At 48.6% G+C, this 15880-nt stretch overlaps 4 protein-coding genes across 4 annotated transcripts; 2 read left to right on the forward strand and 2 right to left on the reverse strand.

Moving 5' to 3' along the window:
- Nucleotides 1-1083: 1083 nt before the first annotated feature.
- Nucleotides 1084-2043, forward strand: DEU56DRAFT_736455 (uncharacterized protein; the record flags this gene model as incomplete). The annotated part of the gene is made up of 4 exons (XM_041348514.1): nucleotides 1084-1374; nucleotides 1430-1609; nucleotides 1664-1813; nucleotides 1864-2043. The coding sequence occupies 4 exons, from the start codon at nucleotides 1084-1086 to the stop codon at nucleotides 2041-2043; spliced, it is 801 nt and encodes a 266-aa protein (XP_041208703.1).
- A 5268-nt stretch (nucleotides 2044-7311) lies between these two features.
- DEU56DRAFT_698221 (uncharacterized protein) lies at nucleotides 7312-7800 on the reverse strand (the record flags this gene model as incomplete). Its single annotated transcript, XM_041347274.1, has 1 exon — nucleotides 7312-7800. A coding segment is annotated over one exon (489 nt), but the record flags the coding sequence as incomplete, so codon positions are not given.
- A 1293-nt stretch (nucleotides 7801-9093) lies between these two features.
- Nucleotides 9094-11831, reverse strand: DEU56DRAFT_340384 (peptidase S28). The gene is made up of 10 exons (XM_041345753.1): nucleotides 11417-11831; nucleotides 11316-11360; nucleotides 10970-11264; nucleotides 10863-10919; nucleotides 10534-10718; nucleotides 10119-10301; nucleotides 10044-10065; nucleotides 9905-9991; nucleotides 9769-9856; nucleotides 9094-9720 (listed from the first exon to the last, which is right to left on the reverse strand). The coding sequence occupies exons 1-10, from the start codon at nucleotides 11664-11666 to the stop codon at nucleotides 9373-9375; spliced, it is 1560 nt and encodes a 519-aa protein (XP_041208705.1). The 5' UTR covers nucleotides 11667-11831; the 3' UTR covers nucleotides 9094-9372.
- A 243-nt stretch (nucleotides 11832-12074) lies between these two features.
- Nucleotides 12075-14166, forward strand: DEU56DRAFT_340379 (uncharacterized protein). The gene is made up of 3 exons (XM_041345752.1): nucleotides 12075-12378; nucleotides 12454-13149; nucleotides 13203-14166. Exons 1-3 carry the CDS (start codon nucleotides 12226-12228, stop codon nucleotides 14007-14009), a joined length of 1656 nt encoding a protein of 551 aa, XP_041208706.1. The 5' UTR covers nucleotides 12075-12225; the 3' UTR covers nucleotides 14010-14166.
- Nucleotides 14167-15880: the final 1714 nt, after the last annotated feature.

A 15880-nucleotide genomic window follows, 5' to 3' on the forward strand; every position in this document is an offset into this window, starting at 1 on the left:
AGCGTCGTCCATCTGAGAGAGCTTTATATCAAGGTATGCGTCTATTGTATACACATTTCTGCGACTCAGAGCTTCGTACCAATCAGCTGAGGAAGAACAAGTTCGAGAGGTTCGTCGACAACCCAAAAGCAACTCATCTCGCAAGAAATCTGATCAAGCGCGCAATGACGGAACACAGGTATGCACCTCTTTCAGATGGGAGGAATGGTGCGACTGACATGCACTCACAGTTCACTACGGAAGACATCAATCTTTTCAGTGCGCCCGCCGTCGATGGATCTTTAAAGGCCCGGTTCAGCAAGATCCCACCTCGTGAGAAGCGATCAGAGAACTTCGGTCATCGTACCTCATCGGACAGTTCACTTGAAGGGACTAGGAAGCAAATACCGTGGTCTACTAGAGGACCACAACCGGCAAGTTTTTATCTATTTATTTCCAATGCGCTGGCTTAACATATGACTGCAAGTTAAATACACCCGATGCGCAGAGGCCATCTCAGGGCTGGCAAGAAGACGGACTCAGTAAGGTAATGTTATTTGTCTCGTTATCCACAACGCTGTGTGGGCTGATATACCGTTATTCGAGGAATCGGGGTTCATCAATAAGACCACCACCAATGCCCGACGCAGCCAGTTGCAAGCACCCGTCAAACGTGACCAGTGGCGGGTCCCTGTGAACAGTGTAAGTCAGCGGGCTCTTCAAAGTACTATTGGTTTGGCATGCTCATGTGCTTTCAGCCGAAATCACCCTTGCATCGTCTGACAGCAGGCCGGGTACAAGAACTGGTTGAGCTCCGACAGGCGAGAGGATCACTCAACAATACCTTGGACGAGAAGGACAATGGAGATGAAGATCAGAATTGCTATGACGATGAAGCTCCCGCCGATGGACACGAGAGCGATACTCAAGTGTTTGTAAGTCATGATGACGAAGCGGCGGATGACGACGAGGTCGAGTTGATGGACGGCGGTGTCCTTTCTGACAACAAGTGTAAGTTTCATATCTGTAGGCGAGCTGCTGCTTAATTGTTTCATAGATTCTCTCAAACACGGTCGTTCAACATCCTTAGAAGACAGCGACGGCATGCACGATCGTAAGCGTGCCCGCCATGAGAATCAGTCATCCCCACACCCAAGAGACCAACGACTTCCCCGCAAGGTTCGCGACAGCAAGGGACGAGTTGCAGCCCATGACTACGAGGACGCGGTGCAACAACTAATTAAACACGCGATCGGTGACTTTCGCAGTCGACTTGCATCGGTTGATGCTTATCCTGATCGCGTCACCCAAGTCTCATGGGCGAAGGATGCATGGAAGGAAGCATGCGAATATCATGAGACCGAGATGGCGTTCAACAACGACATTATACAAATGGTAAGTAAATCTTTGCTATTGTTGTATGCGCACCACTACTATTATTTTATTCAAGATCACACGTCGCACATCTCATCTCACTAGCGAGGTGAAAGCCAAGGTCCGACCACTCGTCGAGAGCATTTACGGGTTTGAGTCAAGTGCGAGAGAGTCGGTCAAATCTCGTAACCGCCAGCTCGCTCAACAGCTCAAACACAAGTTCGGCTTGTGCTACCGCGTGAGTCTTCAAAGTTCTGTTTTTTACAGTATCCTTACAACTTCATGGAAGAGCCTCGGGGATAAAAAGAAGAACCTGCCTCGCAGTGGGCTGTTTCAAATGAAGTTAACCCAGAAGGCCGCCAATCTAGTCTGGTACCGCAACAAAAAGGATGAAGGTATTGTCTTCGCCAAGTATTTTACTCCGTTCGCCATTCCAGCCATGGCCTTGTGTTACACAGCGGTGAGTTTTGCTATTCGTGTTCTGATTACATCTCACGACATCGATTGCAGGCCGAATGCTGTATTGACGAGTGGGCTGATGGGGAACGTGTCGACATCAGTTTTTCGGGTGACAAATACAAGGACATTTACGCCAAACACCTCGCTAACCTCAACAAGTTCAATTTGCGCACCAAGGACCATGGAATACTCGACACCATTCAGAAGGAGATCAACGATGTAGGCCGGTAAGTGGCTTGCTCGTTGTTGATGTTATTTACTCAGTTTTCACTCAATTCTGCAGTATACATGCCAAAGCAGAGCCGATCGACGTTCCGGATGATGACTGCTTATCCGACGACGATATTCAACATGCGATTGAGGAGTTTCAGAGGGGTAGCGGGGACAATGATAGTGAGCAAGGGTATGTTAGTGACGAGCAGCCTGATGGGAGGATATCAGATGATGGAGGTCAAGTAGAATAGTCAGCGCGTTTTTTCGTGTTAATGGCATGGCATTGTTGCCGCATTGATTCTATTGACTGGCACTCTGTAAACTATGGTACTATGGTGAACTACATAGCATTGCAACGTGGATGGCCTGTGAGGTATGGGATGCAATATCCTGCAAAATACTAAATATTGGGGGGTATGTGGTGCTACACTGAGGGGGGGGTTGCAACCAGACAACAAGGGCAATGTAGGCCCCATGGCTCGATATTGCAAGCGCTGTTTTTGCTGATGAGCTCACATGTTGGTAGGTCGTGGGAGACGGTGCGGAGACCTGACGGGAACTGCCGGCTGCTGATTAGTACATAAGCATAATAATAGCCACCCGGCTATACACTGGGTATAGCTGGGTATATAGCCGGCAAGAAAATACCTTACAAGTCACTGGTAAATGCTGCGGAAATCGCTGAAGTCTTGTGTGGTAGACTTTTCCCTCTAATTAGGAATGTCGTAGCATATGTGCTAATATTACTAAGTAGTAACATAAGCGGTGACGGTCAGGTGTGAATCCGTCAAGCGAAGTCATAGCAATTAGCCGAAATAGGAAGTCAGCAGATTTGGGTCGGATCTCCAAAACCTTTTCTTCTTCCGAATCACCACAACCGTGATGGCGGTGGGATTTTCTCCCTTCCTACAGAGTTTATATGCCATACCCTATTACTCACCACCCCAAGGGACATCTATCGTTGTGCAACAGTTGGTTATTTCCCAGTGTGTCTCTGCTTTTGAATGTGCTAACTTCTGGTTTCAACGCTAGACCTGCAAAGTCGCTACATCCCACAGTCAAACATTCCCTGTCGAACTCGTATTTGCACAAGCTCCTCTTGTTGCACACTCAAAACTAGACCTACACTTGCACAATATCCTTAGCTTCACCATCCTGTTGGCTGATATGTTGGATCTCACTTTGCTCTCCTCCGAGTCGCCAGCGCTTCCCGCGACTACACCCTCCCTCAACTCACGATGCCCTCGAATCTCTGAGAGTGCGGGTATGATCTGAACCACTCTGCCCAGCACTTTCCAACATTCGAACAAACGGCCCCAACGCCGACGCTATCGTCAAACTTGCTGAGGACCTCTTGGCCGCCGCATCTACGCAATCAGTTTCCAAGTACTACTACTACATCACGCATGCGCTCTCTGCCATCCAGCTCCATAGTCCAAAACTACATGGAGAGATTCACCCTCCCTGTCTCGAAGTCGCCACCATCTGACATCGAACAGCAGATATTCGACTCCTGCACTATCGCTGGTGCAGTGTGTGCATGTCTGTTCCTGGGTGGGTCCGTGTACCCGCTTGGAACTACGCTGACAAGCCATTTTAGTTCCTGCAAAGGTTGGTACCTTCGAGTTCAGTCCATCCTTCTTAAGCAACTCTTGTACTTTTATTCATCCTAAGCACACATAGCTACGTCATCATCCAATGGATTTCCTTCCCCTCTGGACTCTCTGAGAAGGACAGCGAAGTTTCATGGGAGTTTTCTTCTTCAATCGGCAGTGAAGGAAGTTATAACTTCGGATAACTCGTCCAGGATAAGAACGCGAGAACTCAGCCGTTGAATGAAACGACTGTATTCATGTACTGTACCTAAGAACGCGAGAACTACGTGCGTGTCAGCGACGTCCTACTCAAGTAAATACAGTACTCACCTCAGCCGTTGAATGAAACGACTGAGGGAGCAAATAAGAGGCGAGTAACGCTAAGTATCTGATATCCAAAACATTGACAAACAAATCTACCGAGGTCGCAATCATATCAACTATCGACACTCCCACTCGAACGAGGTAGTAAGCCGAGGGCCTTCGTAAATCTTTGATGCTTCTCCTTCGGCAATGCTTTCGTCATGATATCTGCAATCATGTCTCCCGTCGGACAATAGTCCACGACCGCCCACTTCTTCTCGTTCACTGCGTCGCGCACATAATGGTATTTTCGCCCGATATGCCGCGTTCGGGCACAATACCCTGGATTCTTCGTGAGCGCGATGGATCCTTGGTTGTCCGCAAGCAAAAGTGTAGGTTTCAGTTGCTTGTATCCCAACTCGTCCATCAGTTCCCGCAACCAAGCGATTTGTTGCGCTGCATTGGACAGTCCAATGTATTCAGCCTCAGTCGATGACAGCGCTACGAGTCCTTGTAGCTTGCTGCTCCAGGACACGGCTCCTCCGCCCATCATGAACGCATAGCCTGAAGTCGAACGTGAGGTGTCTACATCTCCGCTCCAACTCGAGTCGGAATAGCCATAGAATACGAGTGCATTCTCCCGTTTTCGGACCGGCGAGAACGTTAGTGCCAGATCTCTTGTACCGCGAAGGTAACGCAAGATGCGCTTTGCTGCGACCCAGTGGACTCATCCAGGATTAGCGCTATAGCGTGCTAGTGCTCCCACTGCATAGCAGATGTCTGGACGTGTTGTGACCATGGCATACATCAACGAACCGACAATATTTTTGTATGGTTTGTCTTGCATTTCTCGCCATTCGTCTGACCCATACTCGGGGCATTGCGCAGAAGATAGTGCTAGACTGGGGTCCATTGGGACTGCCACGGGTTTGCAATCCTTGAGTCCGTATTTCTCGAGCATCTTCGTGATGTATTGCCGCTGCGACAAACTGATGGTTCCTTTAGCCCGATCGCGAATGATCTCAATGCCCAATAGGTGCTTTGCTTCACCGAGGTCATGCATCTTGAAGAGTCTCCGTAGGTTTCTCTTCATCTTCTCCGTGAATTTTAGGCCCTTGGCTGCAACGAGTAGATCATCAACATAGATGGCGAGGAAGCAAACTCTCCCGTTTTTGTCACGATAAAGGTATATGCAGTGTTCCGAACTGATTCGCACGAAGCCTATCTTCACCAGGGCATTGTGGAGTGTGACGTTCCACACATATCCTGATTGTGGCAGTCCATATAGCGCACGGTCGAGAGCCCAAACGTGGCCTGGCGGACAGTCAACACCATCTGGTGGCATCACATACACCTCCTCCTCGAGCTCTCCATTGAGGTAAGCCGTTGATACGTCCAACTGGTGCAGTTCTAAATCTTCTTCAGCTGCGATGTCAGCAATCACTCGTACTACGTCCATTCCGAGTGTAGGGGAGTAGCTCTCCTTATAGTCGACCCCCTTCTTTTGATTATATCCTTGTGCAACCAGATGTAACTTGTAGCGCTCAATCCCTCCGTCGGCATTGACCTTGATGCGCATCACCGGTCTTACACCAATGACCTTCGCATTTTTCGGCCGTGGTACCACTCTGAACACCTTTTTCTCCACAAGGGATGCTAATTCTTCGTCCAGCGCAGCCCTCCATTGTGTCGCATCTGGTCCGTTGAAAGCGTCATTGAGGTTCTTTGGTGTTTCTGCTGCCTTGGGTGCGCTTTCGGCAAACGCAGCAAACTGGCAGTAGATGGAATTTGACGTTGCGTCGTCTTCGACGTCAGATGACAGTTCAGTCAGTGGGCTTTCTGGTGGGTCCATCTTCACGGGAGGTGCTGATGTGTCGACAACGACTGCGCTTGGCTTTTGTGGCTGATTGACTGGTGGCTTGGGTGGTGCAGTTTTCTGCGCCATCACCAGTTGGGGGACACGAGGTGGTGGTTTGACATTTCGACGGCCTCGTCTTTGCGCGATTGGTGCTTCTTTGGCTGGGGGTGGTGAGTGATCTCTCACATTCGACTTCGCCAATTCGTTTTCGAGCTTCACAGCAACATTATGGTCCTCTGTGCCTATCTCAGGAGACTTGTGCTCATCCTCGCACATGGGCACAGGGTCCCCTTCTGAAAACACAGATTCGGAATCACCAGTGGGTAACACCGTTTTCGGGTCAGCCATGGTCTGAGGTGATCTTTCTGTGTCTGGTAATGCCTGCTCCCACTCAATTGGTTCAGCATTGTCACGTTGCAGTTCTGGCACTGTCCCTGGCGCTTCGTCAAAGACAATGTGTCTGGACTTGAACATTTTCCGGGTCGTGACGTCGAGGAGAGTATAAGCCTTGGATGCATACTCGTATCCGAGAAGGACACATCTGCGGGCATGAGGATCCAGCTTGGATCGTTGGTCCTTTGGTACTAATGCATAGGCTCTGCATCCGAAGGGTCGTAGTCCTGAAGAATTCACTTTCCGGCCAGTGAGTACTTCGAAGGGGGTTCGACCATCAATTCCAGAAGCTGGACTGCGTGTGATTAGATAGGTTGCTGTGCGAAAAGCATGTGCCCAGTAGGTCTTCGGCAACCGTGAATCAATCAACATGGCCAGCGCACGATTGACAATGGTTTGATTCATCCGTTCGGCGAGTCCATTTTGCTCGGGGGTATCAGGTGCTGTTGTCTGGTGCAGGATCCCAGATAACCGGAGGTGTCCTCGGAATTCGTGTGAGATGTACTCTCCACCATTGTCCGTGCGGAATATGTGAACCCAGTTCTGTGAGAATTCTATCTGCTGCAGTCGTGCATTGAGGAGCGGTTCTATTGCACCCTGCCATTCCTTGAACTTTTCCAAGGCTTCACTCTTTTGCTTCATGAAGAAAATCCAAGGGTAACGAGTGTGATCGTCTATAAATGTGATCCAATATCGATATCCTTCTGGTGATTGTGGTGTGATAGGACCTCCGACATCAGAATGGATGAGGGCAAGTGGTGCGAGGGCAGATTCACGTTCGTGTTTGAATGGAAGCTTCTTCATTTTCGCTCTGACACAACTTTCACAGAAAATCTCCTTTCCGGTGACCCCATCTATTCCCCTCAGGTACCCTTTGGACACCATTCATCTGATGCTGTCATGATCGAGGTGACCAAGACGTCTATGCAGGACGTTTATGTCAGTTGCGAGGTGAGTCGACTCGTGTAGCTTTGAAGCTCCGGTTATCGGTTCTGAGACAAGGTGGTAGAGATTGTTGTGCTCCTTGCCCTCTGCAACAACTTGGTTACTTTTTCGATCATGTATCTGGCACAAGGGTCCATCGAATGTTACACGGTTGTGGCGCGCGAGCCGTTTTACCGACAGGAGTGTGACTGCGAGGTCAGGTGCGTATAGGACATCATCGATGATGAGATGACGTCGCTCTCCATTCAGATGTTGCACACATTGTATTGACCCAAGACCTGTTGCATTGATAGTTGAGTCGTCACCAAGGTGGATTGCAATTGGCTTTCGCAATTTTCGGAATGTGGATTCGACGAACCATGACCTGCGTGGTGTCATATGGCGCGAGCAACCAGAGTCAATGAGGATGTCCTTTGATCGTCGAGTGGTGTTGGTAGCTGCAGCAGTCGTCAACGCATACAATTGAACACGGTTCATTAAAGCCTTCATGACATATACACGTTGTGAATTATTACGGCGGTGCTTTGTATGCGCATGCTGTGCTTTCTCGCTCCTACTCCGAGTTTCAACAGTATCCGAGTCTGTCCCATCTGAGTCCGAGTCTGAATCTGTATCCGCTTTATTTGCCTTAGTCTTTGATCCAGACTTCTCTCGTTCTCGGGGTTTTCGCTTCCGCTTTTTGCGCTCTTTCTTCATCTCCTTGAGATCCCGACAGTCCTTCGTGGCGTGGCCCTGTGACTCGTGATATTCACAATATTGGCCTTGGCTGCTTGCACCACTGGTGCGTGCATCAGTCACGAGTGCAGACGAGGGTTCTGATGAGTTGGCATTGATAAGCAACGACTGCGAGAGAAGTCGAGTGGATACGGTCTCGAAAGTGAGTGATGAGTTGGCAGGCAGTGACTGCAGTAAGGAAGTCGTGAACGTGTCCCAGATTGGTGTAGATGGCAACGATGTCAATACGAGGAAAGCTTGCATTTCGTCGCTGATTGCCTTCCCCATTGCTGTGAGCTTGCGGTTGTCAGCCGAGAAGGTAGCAATGTGCTCTTCCATCGACAAGGAGTCATTGAACTTCTGTTTCATCATATTCTTGAGCGTGAAGAATGCGTTTAGCCCCGGATTAGTGCCTTGATGCACTTTCTCGAGTTTCTCCCATGCATCCTTGGCGGAAGTCTGGTCTGCAATGAGGTCCAGTTTCTCGTTGCTAACATATTCAATGATAATGCCGAGAGCCTTGTCGTTCCGAATCTTCCAAGTGTCAGAGGGGACAGATGTGGCTGAAGAGGTGGTAGATGGAGTTGTGGTACTCGTCGACGCAGACGCAGTGGGGGCAGCAGGTGATGTCGTGCTGGCCTGCGGTGCTGACGGGTCAGGGCCTTCGCCGGAGACAGTGCCCCAGACCTTTTCCCGCTGCAACTTTCCTCGGATCCGGATCTTCCAGGTTGGGTAGTTATGTTCGGAGAGGATGGGGACATTGGTCGTTACTGACTCAACGCCCATCGCAGGTTCGTGGAGGGTCGTTCGGTGTCGATTACCTACTAGACTTGAGCGGCCTCAGGGCTCATAACCTAAGAACGCGAGAACTCAGCCGTTGAATGAAACGACTGAGGGAGCAAATAAGAGGCGAGTAACGCTAAGTATCTGATATCCAAAACATTGACAAACAAATCTACCGAGGTCGCAATCATATCAACTATCGACACGGGATGTGACATCATTTAGAGTTATCGCTGAACAAGCTCGCCTGGGCGCAAAATATGAATCACACGCCGGCGAGAAATGGAAACCATGCCAGGCCATATCGTGTATGTCATATCAAGTCCGATGATCACGGTCGTAAATGCGATACTGGGCGGTGTATGTATCTACTAGAAGTAATATGTAGGATGGAAATGTTCGATATGATTTACAATTGTTGGGAACTCTGCATGGAACACAAGGATCGGGTTTTTTGTCTCAAGTTTCATCATGGTATTTATTTCGACCGGAAGTAGACCTGCACTGCAGGTATACATTACCTTCGAGAAACCGTGAGGAAGACTTGAATAACTAGGAAATGAGTGCAGAACTCGGGCCTTGCGTCACACTTTCACACTGGCGCTGGAGTTACACGTGTATCACCGATAATTTTGAATATGACGAGTGCTGGTTCCTGAGTACTGAATGCCAGCAGGATCCGTCATCCATCGCAGCCTGTAGCACAACACGACAAGTTATCAATAAAAAGTTTGCTTGTCCCCAAGTCCCGATGATTCAATCTATGGTAACCAAAGTGGAAGGCTTCCACTCAGCAAGCCACTCCTTCATGTACATTAATGCTGCTTCCTGCACGATGGCGATCGACGGATCATCAATGCCACTCTCTGTGATCATATCTGAGGCGTGGAATCCATCTCCCACATAGATCGGCATGCCGGTGGAATTAGGCTTACGCAGCCCATCAGCAGAGAGAGTTGTACCGCGCCAAGGGTCACGCAGGCCATTGGCGAAGAAGAGACGCGGGATGTCCACGTTCCAGCCAGTGTATATAGTATTTGTCTCTGCCGTGGCAGGCGAAGGCGGAGAGGTGAAGGTTTGAGGGAACATGTTTACACATTGGCGCTGATGATAAAGTCGATAAATGATGATTTTTTGAATCAAATTTCGTACCTCTACAAAAACGGGTTGCAGGATGCGGCTTACGACAGCAGGCTGGCCTTCAGGAGGGCCAACCTGGAAGAATCCCATTTGGTTGCAACTAGTAAGATTGTCAGACCAGGTACTTGATGTAAACGAGAATACATACATCATCCAGAACCACGACCTGTTGGCATTATTCACGGTAACATCAGTAAAATAGGACTGGGTCGCGTCATACGACCCAAAACAGGCTCTAGATTTATCGTCAGCCAGTCTGAACGACACCATGTCCCAAGAATACGTACTCAGGATCGTAGCCCGCACAAGCTTACACCATCCGATTTAGCCATTGCAATCAAATGTCAAATAAACCGCCTTACTATAATTATAGTATGTGGTGTTCCAGAAGTTGCCCCAAGAGTAGATGGCGTTTTCAAGTCCCCATCCCTCTGGTCCGGCGACGACGCCGTCCTTGACCTCAAGTGCATCACAGAACTTGAAGAACATGTCTCCTGGGCCGTCATAAGGATGTATAGATTGCCAATCCCACAGGTTGTATTGAACTGTTGGTCAGAGCAGAGTCAGTTAAGACAAAAAGGCGGCAGGCCAAATTGAAGAAAAAGGATATCGTCAGAAGGGACATTTAAGGCAGAAAAAAAGGGGAACGCGATATGAATGAAGAAGCTCAAGGCAAAACAAACTGGAATAGACATTGCGCGAGTCTGAAGGCGTGCGTATCATACTGCCCGCTCAACACAAGTATTCAAGACTGAACGAAAGACACGGGCCACTCACGTGCGGTGGCAAAATCGCTTACATGCACAATATTGCCGAGGCCAAATGCCTCCTTGAGCGTCTGGATTCCGGCGTTGTCATTAGCTGCGTACATGCCATCCAGGTGGGCAATCACTGCCTCTACATCGGAAGAGCAGTTTTGTGGCATGTACGTGCCGATAGATGTGAAATACTGGTAAAAGTCACTGTGTTGGTCAAGAAGATGCCGGAATTAAACAAAAAACCACATGGTATGCGGATTCATGCATGTCAAATGAGATTATGACGGAAGAGAAAACATTTCATCGCATCAATGGAAGATGAGCGGTGATTGCAATCAAGTGACGTACGTGATTGTCTCCACAACGGCAGAAGATGCATATCCAGCCCAAAAAATACCCGGTTTGCTTTGAGCAGATCACCATGCTGAACAACAAAATCAAATTTTAGCACTCACTTGACCATCGTCCAACTCGTGAGGGCTCCCGCGTAGCTTCCTCCAGTCAGTATCCATGGCGCCTGACCTGGCTTCACAGCATCACCCCCGGGCATAGGAAGGTCAGCTGTGGTGGCAAAATACACGAGATCATCGATGGCCTGCTGGATGGTGAGGAACTCGAGAGATTGTGACGTGAGGTTGTCGTATGGATTGGAAAACCCAAAGAAACGGTGTTCGATGAGGATGGCTGAACCCTTCTGTTGTTGAGCAATGAGGCCATTGATGGTTCTATTGGTAATGTAGGCTTGGTGTCCTGAAAATCAAATACGTGAGAGAAAGACAACAAATCAAGTAGTAAACGAACCATCTGCGTCACCTTCTCCAGGCGTCATCAAGATAATGGGGCCACCTTCAGTTCATCGTGTTAATGTCGCCCAATGCTGCACATCAATCTTCATAACCTACCAGGCTCATAAAACTCCCAGTTCATCCAGTATCGCTGCTGGAAGGTTCCAAGGCCTGGATTATTGTGGTCAATGAGCTGATCAAAATAATAGATGGTCGTAATGTTTGGGAGTCCTATGCCATTCGACGAAGTGAGAGAACGTTCCGGCACTGGGGTTTTTGGGATAGAGGGCATGCCACGAAGCATGGCATTGGGGATTGCTGCTTGGGAAATGCCTGCAAGTAGGAGCGACGCAAGGGCCCACATCATGTCCAACCTTGATTGGAAGGGTATGACTATACAACATGATCATGGTGGAGGAAAGACTTTTATATGTAGCCATAGCACCTGGGGATGTATAAGTCGATGATACTACTTGCTCAGGGCAGCTGCAGGGTAAGCGGGTTGCTCAACGGCCTAATTAATGTATGTACCGATGCATAATTGTATATGCATTTTGGGCCCCTGGCAATGGCCAGTGTAATAATCAATACCTAATGAATTTGGAAGAGCTCACCACTTGAACCAGCGAAATGACAGCGTGCCCCAGTGGGAAACATATTTGGTTCATTGAATGTGCCGTGTTTTGTGACGTTGCGACTAGATACATGATACCTTTACATTGCCATCAGCACCTTCTGAGTTGGCAGTCACTTACAAATTGGTGGGAAAGTTGAAACAGATTTGTTGCTCACCGTCCGTCAACGCGTCACATTCTGCCCTGCGAAAAAGCGCGATTGCTGATGGTGATTGCACGTGCACGTACGGGACATCGTCGGCGCCAGGCGCTCAAAACCTTCCCACAGTTTCCGAGTCCCACCCATATTCGATGATCAAGACTACTAGTTGCCCAACTCACCTTGTGAAGAGAGTGGCCTACCACGAAATGAAGCACAAAGCAGGCTTTCTGTCTCTTACTGAAGAACTCCACTTTTACATTCTGAGCTTCCTTTCTTGCCGAGATATTCTTCGTTGTACATCTGTGAGTCACAATCTATGATCGTGTTGATGTGATTGTTGTACCAGATGTAAATTCATGCTGACGATCCACTTGCAGGTATGTAAGGCCCTTCGACAGACGTACATGTCCTCCTCCGTGCTTCAGTACATCATCGAACTCAGCGGCCAACGGTTGCTCCCTGTCCCTAACACAGACAACCGCACTTCTGCTTCCAGCCACCTACAGACATTGAGGGACAGGGCATACGCATGGTTCAAGTTTGACATGCACTCTTTCAAATCAATCACCTTACCAGAAATTTTTTACGCCAAGGAACATCTCATCATTGATGGGCATCTCTACTTCTGGGACAAATATGCAGAGATGGCCGCGATCATTCCAATACTACCAAAGTCCTCACAACGAACAATCGAGCGCAACTGGTCTCCAGAAATGCTGCGTTCGGTGCCCAACTCAGTCACCCTAGATGTGTTGATGGACCCAACGCAAAACCTGATCGCCGTGGTGTATTCTGTTGTCGATGATCTCGAGATCAATGAGCCGGTCCGTATTGACCTTAGAGAATTGAATGGTGATATTATTCACCCCAAAGCTGCTGGACGGACACTCCTTGCATCGGGGCCAACCGCATACAACAACAGCCGCACAACATGGGCGAAGCTCAAAGGTTGTGGGAGGCATATTGCTTTGCAGCGCGTCATCTTGGTTGCAGCTAGTGATGGAAGACTGCCTCGCATCCGGTACATGTGGCAGCTGCAGATTTGGGACTGGCAAAACTCGACGACATCTAGTGTAAGCTTTGACCTAAAATAATTGTAAGACTTGACAGTTAATTCTGAATTCAGAGCGTCCTCGGCGACATGATACTCCGCCCATCTAACAACCGAATCGATTTTTGTTTCCTCGGAATCAATAGGTTGCTCGTTGTCGCCCACGATCTGAAGCTTTATTCAATCGAGGATATGTCCCAGACACCACAGTTGTTAGCCTGTTTCCTGTCCCCCCTCCCATTGTCGTACCCACGGTGCCTCCTTCCGATGGATAATATTGAGCAGCTGCAAATGCAAGTCCAACAAATGATGTACACATCAGACCCTACCCATCGACTACTATGCCTTACCACATCCTTTGGTGGTAGCACTCTAGTCTTCGTCATATCTACGAGGATTTTCTTCGATCTTGACGGAATAGCAGTAGCAACGCCGATACCTTGGAAACTTTGGGGCCCTTCAAATGCTCGTATTTTCCGGCACCGATATCGATATCCATGCAGACCTCACATTAGCGGAAATAGAGTGCTGCAGGCATTCGCAGTCGGCACACCGGACTCCATGGAATATGAAATACATATGATGGACTTCAGCCCCCTAGCTGTGACGAACAGGCAGGGTCTAGGGCGAGTGGTGAAAGAACCATCTACGATAGAAATCATCGGCCTCGCATCTGACAATTCACGGGAGGAATTACAAACATCCTTACCTTACGTCGAGGTCGTTTCGGACAGGAAGATTAGTGTTGGCGAGTTGGAGAGCATATGGCTCGATAATGATAGGATTTATTTGCTCTGCGTAAACCGGGACCGGAGATCTGTGGCAGGTTTTACTCAGCATCTTACATCGCAGTCTAGCAGGCTTGAGGTCATCGACGTCTAGAGCAGAGTACGTTGTCAGGTTCTCGTGTAGTCCTTTAAATTTACTATCGAAGACACATCGTCCCAAACTGGTGTCAGATAGGGAATTGCTCCTGCCTTCCAGCTTGATACCTGATGCGGCGGTTGAATGTCAAAGGCAAGATGAAGAGTGGATTGGCCATCACTTCTTAGCGTTATCGTCAGAACAAATCCGAAGCTTTGGTTTGCCCAAACCTATTTCTTTCAAATCTACTTCTAAACCAAACTTAAAACAAAAAGCAAGTTATCCTGCTCCCCCCGATCTTATCGAGCATGTCTCATCCTATACAATACTGCTATGTGAGACATGTACGCGCTCCTGGAAAACAATCGATGTCATGCCGATTGCTGCATCGGAGTTGGCCACGAGCTTAGCATGATATTCTCGGAGGCTAAGAATCAGGCGTGGTCCCATCACACACAACTGGACCAGCGTGAAAATCTGAGTAAGACTCAGATACATCTGGGTTTCCACGGTATACACGCTCTACAGAAATGATGAACCGCGAATACAGAGGTTGGTGACAGATCGACACACCGGAGATCGTTGAAGACAAATAACCGAGCAGCAAGAAACAGCAGCAAAGCTAGCATGTCCGGAGCTTCAGCGGAAAAATAAAACTACGTTTACATTATGAACTCACCTTATTAAGTAAACCAAACCTCTTTTCATAAACTCACCAGACGGTCCAGTTCTGATATGTTCTCAATATGCGCTGGAGTGCAGGAGCCTCGAGTGAATTTTTCTAAGTGGAGCGTTGGTCGACTGACGATGAAGCGACTGCACCTGGGCCAATGAGATCGCACACGTACTTAACCCTACAAGGGGTGTCAAATCAAGATGAGGAAACAAAAGCGAATACGCACCTGTAAGCACTTACGATTTAGGCTCCAGGTTGCATCAAGGTTGCATTGCCATTGATATAGTCAAACAAGACCCCTCATCGATGCCACCAGAAAAGATGGTCTGGAAACTCTTAACTTGGGAAGCAAGAGATGGGTGACCTCGAATGTAACAAGCCTTCGCGTGTAACCCAGGGTCTCATTCGCTCGTGGCTCCTAAGGTCGCTGGCTGAAGACAGTTTGTTCGATGAAGAAGCACCACTTTACGCGTCAAAGAGTCAAATACTAACTTACAGTCTGTTCGGGATCACGATTTCGCCCAACTTCGAGAAATTCAGAAAAGAAAAAAACAACTTAAGTAAGCATGCCGGTGTGCCGTGTGCCCTGGTCACAGTGTGACATCTTCTTATCGATTCAATCATGCCCTCGACACGAAACTCATCAGCGCGATACTCTCTCCGGTTCCACCCAACTATGACTAAAGGAAAAGGTAAAAAGAAAGCAGCCACTGACAGTTAGTGCTGCCGTGGTCCGGTCCCGAACCACGGTTTGAACCGAACTTTGGTTCGGTTCTTGTGTGGTTCGGTCCACGGTCCAGGTGTTAGCCAGAACCGGACCATAGTATGGTTCTCGGTTCTGCATTGGCCGAATGGTTCTATGTTGGTTCGAATGCGTCCCGAACCGTCCCGAACCTCGAACCAATTTTATTTTCGTACTTCAGATATTTACGGTTGACTATGGTTTTTCAGGTTCCTAAAACAGAAATGCATACACATGGGACATTCACACCATCATCAAAGAAGCTGGCCTTGAAGATTTACTGTCCACTGGTACCAATATTGTGAGTGTCAACACCTCACCCACCCTCTCTCTCACTGATAACACTCTTTGCTCAGTGTCAATGAACTCCCACCTAGGTTTTTGACAGCATGGAAGCCGTTTCATGCTCATCGGTATTTCCATCACTTAGTTCTTGTCCTGATCTTGTGCTCTCAGTTCTCCCAAATGGGT

Source organism: Suillus clintonianus (assembly GCF_016758775.1).
Source record: "Suillus clintonianus strain FC179 chromosome Unknown DEU56scaffold_33, whole genome shotgun sequence".
In the NCBI taxonomy this organism is placed as follows: domain Eukaryota; kingdom Fungi; phylum Basidiomycota; class Agaricomycetes; order Boletales; family Suillaceae; genus Suillus; species Suillus clintonianus.